Below are 21,869 nucleotides of genomic sequence, written 5' to 3'. Positions count from 1 at the left end.
ATTATTTTTCGTCATCATGATTAATATTTGCACAGTATCGTTAAAAAAAAAAAAGTTTTTGTTTTTTTTTTGGCCCAGTCTATTGTATATATTGTAACCTAAATATTCAAGAACGGTTATCGGATAATTTTGTCCGATCATTTCTCTGAAATAAAAGCCTTAAACGCCAAATAAAGACACAGACCCGATGCTTTACTCTATGAACTAGCAAAGTGTACTTCAATTTTTTGATAACTTCCATTTGTTTACGAGAAAAACTTGGACAAAGTTCCCATTTACTGTACAAGTGCAACAATAATAGTACTGTTCATCAACTTGAGTGCGAATAGAGAAACAAATGAAAACGCGTCTTAAACTCGAGCCTGAATAAGATATCCGAACTAAATAAATTCAGGGACATAAAACAAAATCTGACTGCGAAAATTGGCAATTTTCTTAGCGGGAAGGTGCGATTTCACTATTGTCGAGTTTAAAAATGTATTGACAATAGTATTTTTGAGCTCAAGAGTTTGAAAATAAAGGAAAATTTCAGGGCTGGCCTACAGAGTCAGGCGGTTTTCTGATTTTTTTTTTTATAATCTCTGATTCTTACGTACTTTGATGTTTTCTATGTTGGTTGAAGAGAAACATGCTGAAATTTGAAGTCAAAATATCAATATTTGAAGGTCACTCAATATCTTTGCAATTTCACGAAAGATGTTTTAGTTGATCTTGTAACAGGGAAAATTTGAATTTCCCGCGTTCAGATTACCACGATTAGCTATTATGCGCGCCGTCGATAAAAACTATAACTACTCCACGGTTATCCGGGGTAGAGCGCGACTTGTCGTCAGGAGTGGTAATTGTAGGGGCTTGTCCGTCAATCCCCCCCCCCCCCCTAGTTGCAAGTAGGAGTTTCCAGATTTCCGGAAGTTGCCGAATTTTATCCAGTGGGTACACAGTGATAAGTGTTGATGAGAAAAATCGAGAGCAAAAGACAACCGGACAGACCTCCGAAGGATTGAGACGCTGCACTAACTCAGGTAATTTATTAATTTAGACTTGGATTCTAATTGTGGAACCAAGCGATTATAATATTTATTTATTATCGATACCAGGCCATTAGCCGGTATCCTTTATAACATCTAATTAATTATACTGGAAAAGCAGGTGAAGGAGAGTACGAGTAAATTTGGTATTTTGAGAGACGAGAATAAAGGAGAGTCAAGACCGAGACAAAGGAACCTGACAAGACGAGACAAAGGAACCCAACAACACGAAACGGAGACAAGCTACAGAAAACTACGCATCTGAAATTAATAGGGTTACCAACTCAAAATTTTTTTAAATCCGGAGACTGTTCCGCCCAGAGAACTCTGTGACAAATATGTAGATGTAAAAAAAAAAAAAAAAGGTTATTTATTTTGGATGGCTAAAATAACAAATCAGAGTAATTAGGATTATTAAATAAATTATTTTAAATTTATAAATAAATAATTTAAACGTGTAACAAATTAATAATTTTGAAGTTAAAAGTTTTTTCTTCAATTGTTTGATATCATATATCAATAGTTAAAGAATGTTATTATTATTAGTCAATATTGTTGTCAATTTGTGATAACATTAAAATTTAGTTAGTTTTTTTTAATAAAATCATACTTAGAGCTTTTTTGAGTTGCTTCTAGCAACGATTGCTGTTCAGGTTTACATATAAAGTCAAAAAATTCATCACAGTTCATACTAATATTAATTTTTACACATAGCTCAGCTTTAACCATGTCAACACTCAAGTTATTACGTTCGTCAGTCCATAAATTGTTCATCAACGAAAATATTCTTTCTACAAATGCATTACTAATAGGTATTGATAAAACTTTACTAACAATTTTAAATAATTCAGTAATTTCGGTGCACTGAAATAATTCTACCCATTTTTTATCTATAGATTTATCACTATTATTAACTTTTTCACGGACTAGATTCACAGCGCTGACTTCGTCATATAAACTATCTTCATTTTCATTAATTAATAGTTTTTGAGACAATTCTAGGACTTTGTCATAGATTAAATCTTGTTTTAAATCTAAAATACTAAAATATCGATACGGACTACCTTCATAATCATAATATTTATCTAGATAATCTATAGTTCTTTGGTAAACTTTATCAGCTTCCGCAACGAATTTTTTTCGTTGAGAATCAGTTAAATATTTTAAAGCTTGTTTTACTTTTGCACCATAGAAACCATCATTTAATCGAGTCTGTAATTTATTCTTCAAGTTTTTCATTGTATTTTGAAAATCTATACTAGTCAAACTTTTAGTTTCGAGTATTAGAATTGACTGGTTTAAAATATTCATATAGTGATGTACGAAATATATATAATAAATTGTTAGAAGCATCACTTGCGATTGAAAAGTACAAAGGATCTTGTTCAAGAGGCTTAATATCATTTATCACCATCTCAATTGACTTTGGAGATAACACGTTTTTAACGATAGCTTCAGCCTTAGTTCTACCACAACGAATCTCTTTGCTAACCATTGAATCATTAAACATTTTTGAACTCAGTTTAATTCCACAATCAGTACTTAAATAGCTGTGGTGATGTTGGAGACCATGATAAACAGAAGCAACTTCAATTTGAGCCTTCTTGTTATCAATTGCTGTTGATTTTACTGGAGCAAATTGAGTTATTAAACAATTTTTTTGTCGTTCAGATGTATTTTTTTTGTGCATTGTAGAATTCATATGCTTAGTAAAAGCAGTTTCACCATCCCATTTGATAGTAAATTGAGATGAACAGTAAACGCACTTGACTGTTTTTTCATCAATTTTTCTCATCCAATCCGCATACAAATTATTTTTTTTCCATCTTTCGTTGAAAGATGATTCGTACTTAACTTTTTTTGGTCTTGGCTGTTCTGCCATTTTTTAAAATTGCACTTTTGTATTCAATAAATAATTTTAATGATAATTTGTATTTTTTGTTAAAATTATAAAATCTCTGATAAGACAAAACTATTATTTAGCAGCTACCTGAAAAAATACATGATATATGAGAATACATATTAAGGTTATAAAATGTCATTAATTTAAAAACCCGAAGTAAATCAGGTGATAATAGGTAATGAAAATCTATGATATCAATACTTACATTTAAATAATACTGATCATAAGTGATGCCTTAAAACTAATAATCACATAATAATTAATTAAATATTCTACATTTTAAAAGTGCGAATTTACGTACGTCAACATCAACATTATTTACTTGTCACAAGTACGTACGCGCAAGCGTGAGAATTCAAAATGCGAAACTTGATTAGCGCGACTAACGCGCTCTATATTCTCGGTAAATTATTAATATAGTTCCGTACATTTTGTTGCGACAGAAAAACAAAACTGTATTTTTTTCATAAAAGTAAAAAAATCCGGAGATTATTTTTGTAAACTGGAGTCCGGAGAATACATTATTTTTCTGGAGTTTCCGGACTAAAACTGGAGAGTTGGTAACCCTAGAAATTAACATCAAGTATTAATTAAATTAATTGTTCTAGGCCCAAGCCAGAATATTAATTTAATTCTATAAAAATACTTAGTCGTTCGTCGGGTAATCCGCGTCTAGGCCCGTAATAAATTAATTAGTTATAATTGTGTTAAAATTAATTTAAGCCAGACGTTGTCTAACCGGATCCAGGCCCTTTAGCCGGATCCAGGGCGTCGTTCATGATTCCAGGCCATTGCCGAAATTATTACGTCGTAGGAAATTCTAGGCCTATTGTGTGACAACACAAGCCAGAAATTTCGTGGTCGAGTCCGCGTTAAAAATAATTGTTTAATTTAAATAAATAAATAATATTAAATAAATTAATTAAACAAAATTAATAGAAATAAATAATTTAAATAAATAAGATAAACTAAACAGACGCGAGAAGTCGGAGAGAAAATTTAATTAATTAATAAACAAAATTATCAAATAAAATTTATTAATAAATAAAATTGTTAAATAAAATTAATTAATAATTTATCACAATAAAATTAATAACAATACAAGAGAAATAAGAGTCGGAAATCCAAAGTAGTCAGTAACGCATACTTTGGAGGATCGGGTAAACGCGGTATTGAGATCTCTGATGAAAATTTATTGTTGATACGGGTAATTACTAAATGAAGGAAATTGATAAAAGTAAAAGTGATTAAGTCAATTAAAAATAAATTAGTTAATTAATTTTCTTAATCTAAAATTAATTAATTTATTGAAAAAGGCGTGGCGGGAAAGTCGATGGTCGGACGCCATTTTAAAATCATTTAAAATCAGTGTGTGTGGAAATAAGTCCAGGGGGCTAGTGTGAGTGTGCGCGTGTATAGATCCAGGGGATCGATTTTTAATAATTATTATTGTTAATTAAGGTTGGTCAGGTACGACGATTTTATATTGTTTTAAACAAATGCCAAAGGTAGTTGGCCAGTAGTAGTAATAAAGTCGTGTGCGTGTGTGTGTGACGCCAAAGGTTGTTGGCTTAGTTAAGGTCGCGGAAATCGTCAAAGGTAGTTGACGAGAATAAGGTTTTAAAGACGTCAAAGGTAGTTGACGGTAGTAATAAGGTTTATAAATGTTATAAGGTCATAAGGTTATAAGGTATATGGTTATAAGGTTTATAAGGTTATAAGTTGTAAGGGTTATATGGTTATAAGGTCATAAAGGTTATAAGGTTAAAAGGTTTAAAATAAAAGGTTTGTCAAAGGTAATTGACGTAAATAAATAAAGGTTAAAAGGTTAAATAAAAAGTGTATAGAAATTATTATAAATTATCCTTCCTCTCCTCTCTCTTACAATTAATTAATTTACAACGACCCTGATGATCTAAGATCCGGCTCTGGGAGGCTGTTATCACTTCCAGTGGCGCCCTCGATAAAAGACGACCAGAGTAGCAGCATAGCCCTGTTATAATCTACTCCTTAGTAAAATTTGGCAATTAATAATAATAACAATTTTTGAACAAGTTAGGGTAGACGACACAACATTTTAAAGTTTCAAACAATTTGAAAATTTAAATAGCTTGATTCGATTGGATCTAAATAATTCGTAAGTTCAAACTATTCGCATACTCCTAATGCATAGTTATGTGCAATCATATTTGATAGTGCACTATCTGTTTCTATACTACTATCTTACAAATCATATATGCCCGTTAGGGTGGCCCTTAGCAGAAATGTTTTCGAATTTCTTTGTTCCCAGGGGCTCAAATGCTTCCAAATTGATAAAAAAAAATCCGGGCATTGGTCAGCCCTGTGGGCCAGCCAAAACTTCCCGCTGTTTTCGAGCTCAAAAAGCTCGAAAACATTAGTATGAAAACATTCTCGAGCTCTTCGAGCTCGAAAATGCTTTTACATGCAATTGTTTTTTTATAAGCCTTTTAAGCTCTAACAAGTTACGTTTTATGTTGAAGTTTGAAAATTTACGAATCGAAAATCATTAATTAACATGCGTTTTTAAAATTTTTAGTTCTGATTATGTTCAATAAAATAAATAAATCGAGGTAGAAATCAATATCAGTAATAAAAATAAAGATTTAAGTGAGTTTTGACTCAGATCATAGCAATAATATATAAAATATCCATGAAAAACTGTGTTTTTAAAATTTTTAACTTCCCGCTGAGAAAATCGACGATTTTCGAAAAATTGGGAAGTTATTGTTTTCACCCCAATTTTCGAAAGTTGAGTTTTCATCAGATGTCGACGTTGTGAGGTCCTAGGAAGATATTCTGACTATTTTCAGAATGATGTCCGAGTGTATGTATGTATGTATGTATGTGTGTGTGTGTGTGTGTAAACTCTTTGTAACATTTTAACTAATGAATCGATTTGGATGGTTGAGGTGGCAATCGAAAGAGCTTGTTGGCCCGCAACTTTCCTGAAAATTTCAGATCATTTGATTAAGTAGACTCGAAGATATTGACGAATTAATAAAAAAAAAAAATTTTTTTTTTTGATTTTTTAGTGATTTCTAAGAAACGACTTGAACGATTGATTTCAAAATCTATTCAGCTCTAGAACTTTGTAAGCCGCGTCGAATGCCACCTTAACCATCTCAATCGGTCAATTTGTTCGAGAGATATCGATGGCGAAAGAAATGGTAAAAAACGGTTTTTTTCGATTATCTTTGAAGTGATTCATCCGATCAATTTCAAAATTTAATCAGCTCTAGAATTCAAGAAAACGCGCCGATTGCCACCTCAAACGTCAAAATCGGTTGATTAGTTCAAAAGATATAGGCGCTGAAAAGTTAAAAAAATAAAATAAAATGTTATTTTTTCCGAATAAATCAAAATATAATGTGCTAAAATGTGTCTGAAATCATATCAACTCTTTCTCTTTATAGTCTCTTTCGATTATCAGATAATGTCATATAACTTGTTCCTTAGTTTTAAAGATATCGTCAGCAAAAAATTGAAAAAACCCAGTCGTTAATGTTTTTCTCGGATATTCTATCTATTATTGCTCTGACCTAAGTCAAAACTTATTCAAATCACGATTTTGATCACTGACAGTGATTTCTGCCTCAATACATTTATTTCAGAGAACATAATCGATAATAAAAATTTAAAAGCCGCTTCTTCATTAATGATTTTCGATTCTTAACATTTCAAACTCTAGCATAAAACGTAACTTGTTAGAGCTTAAAAGGCTCATAATAAAATGATTGCATGTAACAGCATTTTCGAGCTCAAAGCGCTCGAAAATATATTCACAGTGATGTTTTCAAGCTCATTGAGCTCGAGAACAGCGGGAAGTTTTGGGGCTGGCCCGCAGGGCCAACCGACGCCCAGATTGTTTTGTTGATAATATGATTCAAACTAAAGAACGAGTTAGATGAAATTATATGGGGATCGAAACAGACCATAAAGATGATGAGTTGGTATGATTTTGGACATATTTTAGTACATTATATTATGACATCCGGAAAAAATAACATAAAATGTTATTTTTTTAACATTTTGACGCCGATGTCTTTCGAACTAATTAACCAATTCTAACGTTTGATGTTGCAATCGACGCGTTTTGTTGAAGTCTAGAGCTGAATGAAATTTGAAATCGATTGGTTCAGTCGTTTCAAAGATATTCGCAAAAAGCTGTTTTTCATCATTTCTTTCTCCCGTGATAACTCTCGAACAAATTATCCGATTGAGATGGCTAAGGCGGCAATCGACGCGTTTTATCAAGTTCTAGAGCTGATTAGATTTTGGAGTTGATCATATAAGTCGTTTCTGAGAAATCAATAAAAAACTAAAAAAAAAAAATTTTTTTTTCGTAATTCGCCAATATTTTCGAGTCTACTTGATCAAATAATCGAAAATTATCAGAAAAGTTAATGGCCAATAAGCTATTTCGATTGCCGCCTTAACTATCCAAATCACACACACACACATACACACATACACACACACACACACACACACACACACACACACACACACACACACACACACACACACAGAGGAGAAATCGTCGATTTCCTTAGCGGGAAGTTAAAAATTCCTTGACAATATGAGCTCTTAATATTAACTCTAAGATAGTCCGCATTCCAACCAAAGTTTCTTATGGAAATAACATGAGAAAGTTTCGTTTGTTCTTTAGAATTTTATAACTCGGGAGCTCGAATAACTTTTGAACCAATAGACTTAGCGAAAAATCATAAGAGCCCTTTTTTGTAGAGCGTTAAATTCTCAAAAAAAATTTTTATTAGTTATTATTGTAGAATTAGCTGTTCCCGAGTTATAAAATTCTAGAGAACGAAAGAAATTACTCTCATGTTAATTCCATAAGAAACTTTAGTTGGAATGCGGACTATCTTAGAGTTAATATTAAGAGCTCATATTTTCAGGGAATTTTTTTATCAATTTGGAAGCATTTGAGTCCCTAGGAGCAAAGAAATTCGAAACTATCCCGTCTAAGGGCCCCCTAATGCCCATCTACGGCTATATCAGTGCATATATATTCATATATAGGCATCCAAGTTGTTTAAATAAATTTGAGCTGACAATCACGATTACTTATATACAGGATCTTATCGTGCAAAACATAGAAATTTTTCTGTCATTGCTAATAGCAGATTTTCAATTATATATTGCTTTTTTCGAAAGTAGACACATTCTTTCAATCTTACGTAGCACAACTTCGTAGTCACTGTCGGTTGCGGTTGCAACAGTCACTTAATGGTTGAGGCAGCATTAAGCTCTGCTTATAGAGATTTATAACTGCTTAGATTTTTGAATCAATCCATCATGTATACTAAAAACTATCCATAAAGGAAAATTTTTCAGAGTTTTATTTTGAATAGTTTGAAATGTACTATACCAACAATCATCAATCTTCCACAGCACCTAGGAATTAATAGGCCGTGCCGAATGCCACCTCTAAAATCGCTATCCTTTTATTCGTTTGAAAGCAATAGAATATTTACATACGTACATATACACATGCATACACTTGGACATCCTTTCGAAAATAGTCTGGATCGCTTCTACATGATTAATAATAATAATGAAAATAATGATAATAATTATAATTATAGAGGAAGGGGGGCAAAGTAGTGTACAAATTATTATTATTATTATTATTATTATTATTATTATTATTATTATTATTATTATTATTATTATTATTATTATTATTATTATTATTATTATTATTATTATTATTATTATTATTATTATTATTATTATTATTATTATTATTATTATTATTATTATTATTATTATTATTATTATAATGATAATAATTACAATAATGATGTCACCTTGATGAAAATATTATATTTAGCGCGAATAAGAATTTATCTGTTAGTCATATTATCAAAAAGTCACCCTTACTTCTGATACTTACATATACAGACATAATTCTAGAAGATTTAACCATAAGTTCTTGCTACCGGTTTTCAAAATTCCTTTTTAGTACAGCTTGTGTTTTTGATGTCAGCCATAATTTTCATATATTCCAAACTTATAATCATACTTGAAAGTTATTCTAATCAACTTCAATTTTAAACGAAAAAAAATTTATTTGTATTCGGACGATTAGTAATATTTTTTCTACGTTGACGGCCGGTACGATACTGTACTACTGGAAAGGAAAGCAGTTTCCATATCGATTTCAAGAAGGATTTTAGACTGTACTCAGAGTGGCAAATAAGCTAAGCTTACGCCAATGTCCCAATGGTCCAAACACATTTTCGAAACTATAAACAATTAACAAAATATGGGGTGTATGACTAACAATAATGCTTAAATCTAAACTCAAACTTAACGCAAATGTGTCATATAGAAATGTGGTAACACATTTAACCATTAAATTATATTGTAGATACTCATATAATTGAGCATCAGTTCATAGTGGCGCGATATTAGTTAAGAGAAAAGTTTTACGACGACTGAATATTAAAGAATACCGACTGCCGTAAGCATATTACTCGTCGATATGATAGATTTGAGTGAATAATAGAAAACTCGTGGAACTCTAAACACTACAACAGTTCAACCAAGGGATAGAATTTTATCAGAATGTGTAAACTGATATGAATAAACTGAATAATCAGAAACTATTCTCAAATATTTTTGTTGTAATGAACGGAAATAATCATGAAAGTTTTTTTCATATCTCGCACGAAAAAATATATATCAGCAAAATATTATACTTCCGGCTTATATCTTTAGTATTGTCGTATGCTATTTTGCCGGCATATATTACCAGATATATATTTTTCCGTGTGGATTGAAGACATGTCATATAGAATACGAAGTAAATTTATTCAATTAATACTTCTAACACGTATGTTTAAATATGGACCTTTAAATTATATATGAGAAATTTTTCCTGACAGAGATAAATGGACAAGTTTAAATAAATAATGAAACCCTCGATATGAATGTACTCATTAGTTTTCAGTGTTAAAATACAACGAATGTGTATAAAAATTTCTTTTTATGAAAATAGAATTTTGTTAAAGAATTGATATTGAAAGAAGTCATAACTACCATTGTATAGGGTCATTTCATATCATATCGACCGATAGTTGGTCAAACGTCTTCTTTCTAAAAGGAAAGTTTTACCAACGGAATAAAATTTTAAAAATTTTTATCAAAAATTATGTAAAACTCAAAATTTTATCATTTTTCAAATTTTCCAAGTTTATTTTTCAAATATCTCGAAAACTATTAGAGTTACAAGAATCGGCCTGGTTCATTTTTAAGAGAATACTTAAGGCTACAAGAAAAAAACATATTAGAAAAAACAGTTTTGAAAAATCGAAAGAATTACACAATTTTGAAATGTTCAAAACTGAATAATTCAAAAACTAATTTTTTTTTGGCTTCAATTTTTTTATGTAGACTACCTCTATCTATTTTTCAATGACCCTGAAATTTTCAGAGAGTTGTTTTATTTTCTGAAGATATGACTTTTGAAATTAGAATTTTTATTTTTTTTTTTTATTCGCAACCTCTTAATGAAATAATTAGTCCAAGTTCAATTTGTGGAATTCTTCGAAATGATATGAACAATTAAAAAATTAAACGTTACTGCAAGAAAATAAAGCTGTTTATCAGTCTATGAGTTGTATGACACTGTTGTAAAAATCCTTTTCTAACGTTTAATCAAACACGCATGCACATACACATACATAGTCAGATGGACAGCTTCTCGAAAACGGTCGAGAAAGATGCTCTTGACTTTAAAACGTGGACATCTGTTACACATCCGGATTTTAAAAATCAGACTGAAACCCATCATTTCATATAGTTTCCAAGTGTCAATATTACTATTCGGAAGTTCAAAATTGATTGACTATAATAACGAGCAGTTCTTACTGATTAGTATTCAATATGTGAAAGGTCAGATAGATAGCTCATTATCTTATTATATTAATAAATTAGAATGAATAACATCATAATTGACCCTATATCGATTTGTGTATTAGAGTTGTAAGAAAATAAATGTAAGAATTCACTTTATAACGTTCAGCTTAGTTACGAGATTAAATGTGCATTGAATGAGGTTTATTAATCGATCCGAAATAAGTGCTTTCTTCTTTATGTGTAGAAGACTCTACATAAAATTATAAATTATGATATTCATAAATTCATTAAGTGTGGAAGTTCTTATTTGAAGTTTTAAATAAAGTGAATACACTGATACTATGAATACATCTAGAGTTTTCTCAATTTACTTACTCTGGTGGAATATTTATTACTCCTCAATATGTGAAGGTCAAGAAATAACGTAAGATTATATTTGTTATTCGTTAATCAAGTAAATTACATACTTGAATATTCTCCTGATATGAATCACATAATTTTTTACATTGTTAGCCATCAAGATATAAAAGAAGCCATGTTGAAACTTTCCCTCCTAATGCGGGAAAATACAGACAAATTAGAGCGACACGAGGTTCGAGAACGTCACTTAGGCGACCAAATGAAAAAAGCTATTGGAGTGTTATCTAAAAAAATGAATGCTGTCGAAGAGATACAAATCCAGATCATCGATTCAGATAAAAGGATTACAGAGCTCGAACAATTATATTCTCAGGTTAGCTCTTTAAGTACTACCCTCGCAGATTTGAATCACGGTGGAAACACCGTGGAAGTGTAAACACTGTTGATCCACCGTGGTTACACGGTGGGTTTGTTCCATTTTACCACCGTGTATACACAGCGTATCCACTGTGATTACGCGGTGTATCCACCGTGATTCCACGGTGGCTTTGTGCCATTTCACCACCGTGGTCCAACGGTGTATCCACGGTGTAATCATAGTGTAAACCGTGTATACACGGTGATAAAGCCACCGTGAAATCACGGTGGATACACTGCGTAATCACAGTGGTATTATGGAACAAACCCACCGTGTTTCCACCGTGATTCTAAACCACCCGGGTGTCAGGTATTCAGGTTTAAAGGGAAGTTTGTACAATTACTTCTACCCTCGCAGATTTGAATCACGGTGGAAACATCGTGGAAGTGTAAACACCGTGGATCCACAGTGGTTACACGGTGGGTTTGTTCTATTTCACCACCGGATATACACAGTGTATCCACTGTGATTACGAGGTGTATCCACCGTGATTCCACGGTGGCTTGACCACTGTGTATACACGGTGTTTCCACTGTGATTCCACGGTGTATCCACCGTGATTCCACGGTTGCTTCGTGCTATTTCACCACCGTGGTTCTACGCTGTATTCACCGTGGAATCACGGTGGTAAATCCACCGTGGAATCACGGTGGATATACCGCGTAATCACAGTGGAAAAATAGAACAAACCCACCGTGTTTCCACCGTGAAAAAAATCTGCGAGGGTAAGTGAGTAACAATATTTTTCTCATTGTACTATAATGAGAAAGTATCATTACTTACGCAGGATTAAACAGCGTTGGAATACATTTTTTTATTTTTTTTTATTTTATTGAATTTCAAATAAATGACTTACATCACGACCAAGTAAACCGAACTAATTTAAGAGATAACGGACACCCTCATGGGCATATATGAACTATATATAGGTATATATGATCCCCGAATGACTTTATCAAATAAATTTTATTGTCTACACATACCCATAAATGGTCATATATCACCATATACGAGCATATATAGTCCATTTACGGTTTTGAATAAAAAGAATTCATGTTTATATAAGACTATAATATATTATGGCCATATATTAGCTATATATGGAATAACTTAATAAATATATATGTTCATTTATGGTCACTTATAGAATCGCTGGAAAACTATATCTGCCCATAAAGGCTATATATGTTTTGGTCAAGTCATATATGGCCATATATAATTTCTGAGACGAGAAAAAGTAAATGGTGTACTCTGATATATGACTATATATGGGTATACATGGCCGTATATAATCATATAATACCATATATAGTAGGGTGGCGCAAAAAAAACGACTATTTTTTTTTTCGATCTCGCATGAAAATTTGTTATTTTACGATGTTTTGAGAAGCCTCTCCAAAAATCAGCTCGATAAAAAATTTTCAAGAGGTCGCTCACAAATTTTGAAAATATCAAAAATAATCGAAATTCGGATTTTTATTTCTAAATTTTTTTCTTTCTCGTGGCAGCAATAGTTTATGTTTGTGAAATCATGACTACGCTGAGAATTTCAGCTCAAAATTTAAATATTTAAACCTCGCTCAAGAATTTTGAATGTTTCCGAGTGCTGTCTTTCGGACGTTGTTGAGCGACCCGCAAATATTAATAATAAAGCTTTTCGATTTATTCACCATCAATTTGCATGACAATGAATAAAAATATAACCCGAGAAATAGAAATAATAAGTTTTTTACATACTTTTTTATTTTTTAATTTAATTTGTAGGTTTTTTCACTTATTCAAAACTTACCAAATTTTATTGTTTAAAACTGTCCTGTACATTTTTGGTTATGCAAAAGTTATATTTAAGTGAAATGACAATAATTGAGTTATAACAAAATAAAAAAACTAATTCAAACTATTAGCTACACATTATCAGTTAATATTCAAAATTCTTGAGCGCCGTTTAAATATTTAAATTTTGGGCTGAAATTTTCAGCATAGTCACGATTTTACAAGTACAAACTATTGCTACCACGAGAAAGAAAAAAATTTAGAAATAACAATCCGAATTTCATTAATAAATATCAGGTTGATCAGACCAAAAACGCAATGTTGACAATTATTTCACACTTTATTGCAACGTTTCGTCGAAAATCCCGACTTCCTCAGGCAATCTACAAAACATACATCAAATAAATACATTAATACATTTTGTAGATTGCCTAAGGAAGTCGGGATTTCCGACGAAACGTTGCAATAAAGTGTGAAATAATTGTCAACATTGCGTTTTTGGTCTGATCAACCTGATATTTATTAATTAATTAACAAGCATGGACCCGAATTCAATAATAATAGATCATCCGAATTTCCATCATTTTTGATATTTTCAAAATTCGTGAGCGACCTCTTGAAAATTTTTTATCGAGCTGATTTTTGGAGAGGCTTCTTAAAACATCGTAAATTAACAAATTTTCATGCGAGATCGAAAAAAAAAAATAGTCGGTTTTTTTGCGACACCCTAATATATAGCCATTTGGAAACTTTACATGGCCGTATATGATCATCTATGATACAAATATATTAAGGTGATCCAAAAAATAACAGATTTTTTTTCTCTCGAAGACAGGTTCAAAAGTTTTGGTTAGATAAAAAAAGACGCCTGTGAAAATTAGAGCTCTTAATATTAACATTAAGAGGTTCCTCATCGCCCTTTTCTATTTTCCATAAGAATAACACGGAATCAATTTTTTTTACGTCTTCTGATTTTTATAAGTAGCTAACGATACGTCATAAGAATAATTGGCAGGCATATTTTTGTAGGTAATTGAATGTTCTACAAAACAAGTTTCTTATCATTTTTCGATAAATCTATTTGTTCAAAAGTTATTTAAGGTTGAAATCAAATTCATATTGAATTTTGAGATCTTTTTACTTTTACGGCGAAACTATCCGACCTATGACAAAATATTATGGGACCTTTTTTGTAGACAATCTTATTCCCTGGAAGTTATTTTCAATAAAATTTTGTCGAATTCCGCATTGTTTTCTAGTTATTTTTATTTTAATGTCACGCTCTTAAAATCGATCAGAAGCCTATTTTTTTATGAGCATGACATTAAAATGAAAATAACTAGAAAACAATGCCGAATTCAAAAAAACTTTGTTAAAAATAACTTCTAGGGAATAAAATTGTCTACAGAAAAGGTCCCTAGATATTTTGTAATAAGGTCTGATATTTTCGCAGGAAAAAGTAAAAAGATCTCAAAATTTAATATGAATTTGACTTCAACCTTAAATAACTTTCGAACAAATAGATTTATCGAAAAATGATAAGAAACTTGTTTTGTAGAGTATTCAATTACCTACAAAAATATGCCTGCCAATTATTCCTATGATGCATCGATAGCTACTTATAAAAATCAGAAAACGTAAAAAAAATTTTTTCCATGTTATTCTTATGGAAAATAGAAAAGTGCGATGAGGAACCTCTTAATGTTAATATTAAGAGCTCTAATTTTCACAGGCATCTTTTTTTATCTAAACATCCACAAAATTTAAAAGATTTAACTGACGATAATTTCAACTGCCAGTATATTTTGTAACCACAAAATAAATAAAAAATCACTACAAATATCGTATGTCTCATTTTTTTTTTTAAATTATTTTGCAGATTTCAAATGTTCCAAAACAGGTTTCTACTATCGATAGTTCATCGGGATTTCTAACAGTTCATTTTAAAAAATGGCAAGATGATGTGGAGAAAAAACTTTTCGACCACAATATGCTAGTCGAGAAACAAACTCAAATGATAGATAAATTGATGAATATGGTTGACGATATACCGACTACTATACAAAATATTCTTAAGTAAAAAAATTTTTTATCTATAATACATTAATTTAATTTTCATGATACCAGCATCGAAACTTAACGTTGCAGTGACGCTACAGGCAGTCAAAACAAGCTAATTTTAAGCCGATGCTGCAAACAACTGCTAGCGAATTCGTAATTCACAAATACTTTCATACAGTGAGGAGAAACATGCGCGTTTCTTCCCTTAGGAAAAAAACCCAATTGTTTCTTCCCGGTGTCAGTTATATTTAATGTTCATTTGCAGCCCTATTACTCTCATTTGTTTACATGTCACTTCTGTTTACTCATTGCATTTTTTAAGTTCCCGCTGAGAAAATCGACCATTTTCAAAAAATTCAGTTATTGGTTTCACCCCGATTTTCAAAAACCGGGTTTTCATCATATGTCAACATTTGAAGGTGCTAGGATGCTATTCTGACATTTTCAGAGTGATGTCTGTATGTATGTATGTATATATATATATGTGTGTGTGTGTGTGTGTGTGTGTGTGTGTGTGTGTGTGTGTGTGTGTGTGTAAACCTGTCATATCTTTTTGATGAATGAACCGATTTAGATGGTTCTTGCGGCATTCGAAAGATATCTTCTGAACTTAGATTTTCAAAAAAATTTTAGACCATTTAGTCAAATAAACTCTGAGATATTTAAGAAATACGGAAAAAAAAACTTTTTTTTTCGTTTTTTTTGATATTATGAAAACTATTAGATCGATCAATTCTAAAATCTAATCAGCTCTAGAACTCGATAAAAGCTTTTGATTGCCACCAAGAACGTCTCAATCAGATAATCCGTTCAAAAGAAATCGTCTACGAAAGAAACAGTAAAAAACGGTTTTTTGCAATTATCGTCGAAACGACTAAACCAATCATTCCCAAAATTTTATCAGCTCTAGATCTCAATAAAACGCGCCGATTACCACCTCAACCGTCTTAATCGGATAATCCGTTCGAGAGATATCGTCGACGAAAGAATGAAAAAAAATCGTTTTTTTCGTTTTTCGTGAATATTTCGGACACTATCGAATCGATCAATTAAAAAATCTCATCAGCTCTAGAACTCGATGAAAGCTTTCGATTGCCACCTCAACTGTCTCAATCGGTTAATTCGTTCCCGGGATATCGTGGGATAACGAATTGGTAAAAAACGGTTTATTCGAAAACAATGGAATACAAACGTATTTTCGAGCTCGAAGAACTCGAAAATGTATTCACAACAACGTTTACGAGCTCAAGGAGCTTGAAAACAGCTGGAAGTTTGGGGGCTGGCCTGCAGGGCCAACCGATGCCTAGATTTTTTTATAACAGTTTCAATTAACCAAATAAAAATACTAAAGAATGAGTGAAAATAATATTTTTGTCCTATTTACTATTTAATAAGTGACAGTAAATCACAGATTTCTCATTCTCTAACAGTTTTTCGCATCATCGGCTTGAAATTAACTTGTTTCTTACTGGCTGCTGACACTGAATCTTAAAGTTCCGATGCAGGTAATCATGAAAAATCTAGAGTGACTCAGGATAAAACACGATTTTAGACCGCGGGTTATGTCAGCCCTCACCTGTGGCTTCGGCAGCCAACCTCACTGAAATCGTTTTGTTTCATCTCTTGTCACACAATATACTATTATAATAAATTCCATAATGCCAAAAAATATTTACTTATTGTGAGATACTGAAATTTGTCAGTAATAATTTACAAATTTTTAATTATTTTTTTGTTATCGAAGTCCAAGTTGGTCCTCATTGAGGTGTCGATAAGCCCTCATCGCTGCCCTGTTATGACAAAACGACGTATCTCGAGATACGCTGTTTTGTCGTAACAAAGCTAAAAAGGTTTATTTAGTACCCGGTGAATACATGACCTTATTTTGACGTCATACGTAGGTCATAGCAATGTCACGGCATCTGATGTAAATTTGATGTCGATTTTAATATGATGTAAAGCTTGTGACATTATATTGATGTAAGCATGACTCTTGTATGACGTCATAGTTATGACTTATGTATTACGTACGTTTGACATAAAATCTACATCACATGGTTACGTAGTAATAAAGTCATTATCGTATATCATAATGACGTAATTTTAAAATCATAAATTCATGTCAGTAGCAAAGTCACGGTTATACGTAATATGGATGTCACTCTTAAATCATATCTTTACATCAGTGACAGGTCAGTATTTTACGCTATGCTGATGTAATTTCCGAGTCATAGTTTTTTATCATCTATTTATTGAAATAAAACTATCGTAGAATGAATTTTCAAATATGTGTAAATGTGTGAAAATAACAACTAAACGTCGAACATTTTTGGGGTCAAAGTAATCGATAAACTCGATAATAGATTATTCAGACGTTTTAGATTAAAAAATTAGCGTGAGCATAAAAAAATTAACTTTATTTTCAACTTCCCGCTAAGAAAATCGACGATTTTCGAACAATTGGGAAGTTATTGTTTTCATCCCGATTCGCGAAAATCGAAATTTCATCAGATGTCGAAGTTTTGAGGTCCTAGGAAGCTATTCTGACTATTTTCAGAATGATGTCCAAGTGTCTGTATGTATGTATGTATGTGTGTGTGTGTATGTGTGTATGTATGTGTGTGACCGGTCGATAACTTTTTAATTAATGAACCGATTTGGATGGTTGAGGCGGCAATCGAAAGAGCTTGTTGGCCATCAACTTTTATAAAAATTTCAGATCATTTGATCAAGTAGACTCGATAATATTGGCGAATTACAAAAAAAAAAATTTTTTTTTTTTAGTTTTTTATTGATTTCTCAGAAACGACTTATACGATCAACTCCAAAATCTGATCAGCTCTAGAACTTGATAAAACGCGTCGATTGCCGCCTTAGCTATCTCAATCGGATAATTCGTTCGAGAGTTATCGCGGGCAAAAGAAATAGTAAAAAACGGTTTTTTGCGAATATCTTCGAAACGACTGAACCAAACAATTTCAAAATTCTATCAGCTCTAGAACTCAATAAAATACGCCGATTGCCGCCTCAACTATCAAAATCGGTCAATTCGTTCCTGAGATATCGTGGGAGAAAGAAATGCTAATTTCGGTTTTTTTTTAAAACAATAGGATACAAAAATATTTTCGAGCTCGAAGAGCTCGAAAATGTATCCACAACAATGTTTTCAAGCTCGAGAAGCTTGAAAACAGCGGGAAGTTTTGGAGCTGGCCCGCAGGGTCAACCGATAGACAGATTTTTTTAAATGATATATATCGAAAATATCATTTAGGATGACAAAGAAAATGTAACGACAGTCTGAATTCTTTTGTTATTATGATTCAAAAGTTTAAGTATCACAATTTTTCAATTGATTAAATTTCATACGATTTTGTGGAATTATTTAATGTTTCGCAAAATTTTATATAAGATTTTTAAAATTTCACATCACAACAAAAAACTAAAAAAATTTAATGAAACTGAGACAAATCGCCTTTTTGCCAAGCAAAAAGGCGATTTGTCTCAACTCGCGCGAACAGTGACTTTGCAGTAGTTCAAACGGGCAACGAAAAATCTTTATTGATTTTTCTCACTGCTTTACGGTAGAATTTCATAAATTTTCCAGTAATAACTTTTATAAAATTCTTACCAGTATCAAAAAAAAAAAAATCTGTCTATCGGTTGACCCTGCGGGCCAGCCCCAAAACTTGCCGCAGTTTTCGAGCTCCTTGAACTCGAAAACATTGTTCCCGGGTCGAAAAATTTGATCTGATTTTAGTCTAACTGGACTGTATTTGGACTACTTGGTCTGTTATTGAACTTCGATGAAAATTTTAATCTGTTTTTGATCTACCCGGACTGAAAAATTTGACCTGATTTTAGTCTGATTGGACTATTTGATCTGATTTTGATCTTTTATGAAAATTTCAAGCTTCTTTCGACCTGCTACTTTAAAAAACAAACGCGTTACGAGCAGACTAAATTAGATTAATTCGTGAACTATAAAAAATTTTAGTTCTGAAAATTTACAAGGACAAAACTAGATTAAATCATGGACTTATAAAATTTTTATTTATGGGCAATATTTATGAAAAAATATTACGTTGCAGGATTGATTATGTTTTATTTACTATCTATTCACTATCTTTTGTTTAAAAATGTCGGCAGTTAATGAAAATTTGACAGCTTAATTTTTTAGTTGTCTTCATTGAATATTTATATCATTGAATAAAAGTGATAAAACAACTCTTAAAATGTCAAAAATTTTCTCTTATCCACTAGATAAAATTGAAAATATTTTGGCATAAGAAAACATCAAAATTTTTGTGCTACGGAGAAAAATGTTGGCTCGAAATCTACCAATTTTTATTATGCTGTCGACCAAACTTGAAACAGAAAGTGAAGTATCCAAAAAATTACTATACTCTTATAAAAAATTATTATGCTGCATCAAAATTATTATAATGTATGGAAGTAATTGATATTGAAGCTCATCGATACGTTTCTCGCGCGTAATAAGTAATGTGATACAGTATAATCATTTTTTGTAAGAGCACGATAATTTTTTGGATGCTTTACTCCCTGTTTCAAGTTTAGTCGCCAGCATTGTAAAAATTGGTAGGTTTCGAGCTAACATTTTCTCTGTTTGACATCTTATTATGGAAGCGCATTAGCATGTTTTAAATACCAAGAAAATTAAAATAAATTAATAAATCTAGATTATTATTATTATTATTATTATTATTATTATTTTATTTTATTGAATTTAATTTACGACCAGACTTTTTAATTCTTTTGTTTGAAAGGAATACGGCTTTACTGATCTGCTTAATTGACATATATTTATTGAAAACCTTACTGTCGTAAAAGTAGTTACATGTGGATTAATATTATTTAATGTTTTATAAATACGGTTTCGCCCCGAATATACTTGCTGTTATAATATTAACATCTTTGACTAAAAGAGTCCTTACAATACAAGTATAGTATTACAGTGCGCATTAAATAATATTAATCCACATGTAACTACTTTTACGACAGTAAGGTTTTCAATAAATATATGTCAATTAAGCAGATCAGTAAAGCCGTATTCCTTTCAAACAAAAGAATTATTGTTATTATTATTATTATTATTATTTATATTTATAAAAAGTCCTGTATTTGTCCTTAAAAACAATTGAACACAGACTAAATATTATAGAAAATAACGTCTGTTTTTGTCCTTAGAAACAATTGAACACAGACCAATAATTATAATAAAAAAGTCTGTTTTTAGTCTAAATGCGATTTAAAACAGACTAAATATCATACGAAAATAAGTCTGATATTAGCCTGGATAAGGAATAGTACGGGCAAAAACAGATTAAATTCTTATATAAAATAAATACGATTTATAAACTTGAATTAAAGGAAAAATATTTGAATTTATCATTTATTTTAAAACAGATCTAATTTTTTGACCGGGATCGCGAATACATTTTCGAGCTCGAAAATACTTTTGTATCCCATTGTTTTAAAAAAAAACCGTTATTAGCATTTCTTTCTTCCACGATATCTCACGGGCGAATTGACCGATTTTGATGTTTGAGGCGGAAATCGACGTGTTTTATTGAGTTCTAGAGCTGATTAGATTTTGAAGTCGATCGTTCAAGTCGTATCTGAAAAATCAATAAAAAACTAAAAAAAAACAATTTGTTTTTCGTAATTCGCCAATATTTTCGAGTATACTTGATCAAATGATCTGAAATTTTCAGAAAAGTTGATGGCCAACAAGCTCTTTCGATTACCGCCTTAACCATCCAAATCGGTTCATTAGTTAAAAAGTTATAGACCGGTCACACACACACACACACTCACACACATACACACACACACACACACACACACACACACACACACACACACACACACACACACACACGAATACATACATACATACAGACACTCGGACATCATTCTGAAAATAGTCAGAATAGCTTCCTAGGACCTCAAAACGTCGACACCTGATGAAATTTCGATTTTCGCATATCGGGGTGAAAACAATAACTTCCCAATTTTTCGAAAATCGTCGATTTTCTTAGCGGGAAGTTAAAAAATAGATTCCCATTCCCCTACAATTATCATATCATAATATGTCATAATCATCATCTAATTTCACCATATAATTAATCTCCAAATTTTTTCCTATTATAAATTATTTATTCTATTTCTAAAATAATATAAACTAAAATTTGTCATTGTAATCTTGTGTGCCAGTTTCGTTCCCATAAACATTTTGTGCATTTCGACCTTGAGCGTATATTAGCCATACGCGTCGTGATCCAAGACACTAGAGTTTATTTTTTTTCCGGCTACGATCTTGTGCTTCGCACAAAACAACCTAAAGTAAATATTAAAATAAATACCTAAAATTTAAAAATAAAATCTTTGTTCGTACAGTAAA

General features: G+C 31.4%; 2 protein-coding genes across 3 annotated transcripts in view; one reads left to right on the top strand and one right to left on the bottom strand.

Annotated features, from left to right (window-relative positions):
- LOC130671218 (dystrophin) overlaps positions 1-9,214 on the bottom strand; it is a 45,572-nt gene extending 36,358 nt beyond the window's left edge. Inside the window, exon 1 of one of the 2 annotated variants that reach the window (XM_057474978.1) lies at positions 8,870-9,214. In XM_057474978.1, the coding sequence (XP_057330961.1) occupies positions 8,870-8,902 (33 nt within the window). In that variant the 5' untranslated portion in view covers positions 8,903-9,214. The remainder of the gene's footprint in view (positions 1-8,869) is intronic. The other variant, XM_057474988.1, reaches the window with a different exon arrangement.
- A 1,699-nt stretch (positions 9,215-10,913) lies between these two features.
- Positions 10,914-21,869, top strand: part of LOC130671742 (uncharacterized) — a 32,783-nt gene continuing 21,827 nt past the window's right edge. The window contains exons 1-3 of the mRNA XM_057475814.1: positions 10,914-11,260; positions 11,350-11,569; positions 15,267-15,463. Of these exons, the coding sequence (XP_057331797.1) occupies positions 11,178-11,260; positions 11,350-11,569; positions 15,267-15,463 (500 nt within the window). The 5' untranslated portion in view covers positions 10,914-11,177. The remainder of the gene's footprint in view (positions 11,261-11,349; positions 11,570-15,266; positions 15,464-21,869) is intronic.

The sequence above is a fragment of the Microplitis mediator genome, chromosome 1 (assembly GCF_029852145.1).
Source record: "Microplitis mediator isolate UGA2020A chromosome 1, iyMicMedi2.1, whole genome shotgun sequence".
NCBI classification, from domain to species: Eukaryota; Metazoa; Arthropoda; class Insecta; order Hymenoptera; family Braconidae; genus Microplitis; species Microplitis mediator.
The sequence above is the reverse complement of the archived record's forward strand: the minus strand, read 5'-3'. Positions and strand labels throughout refer to the sequence as shown.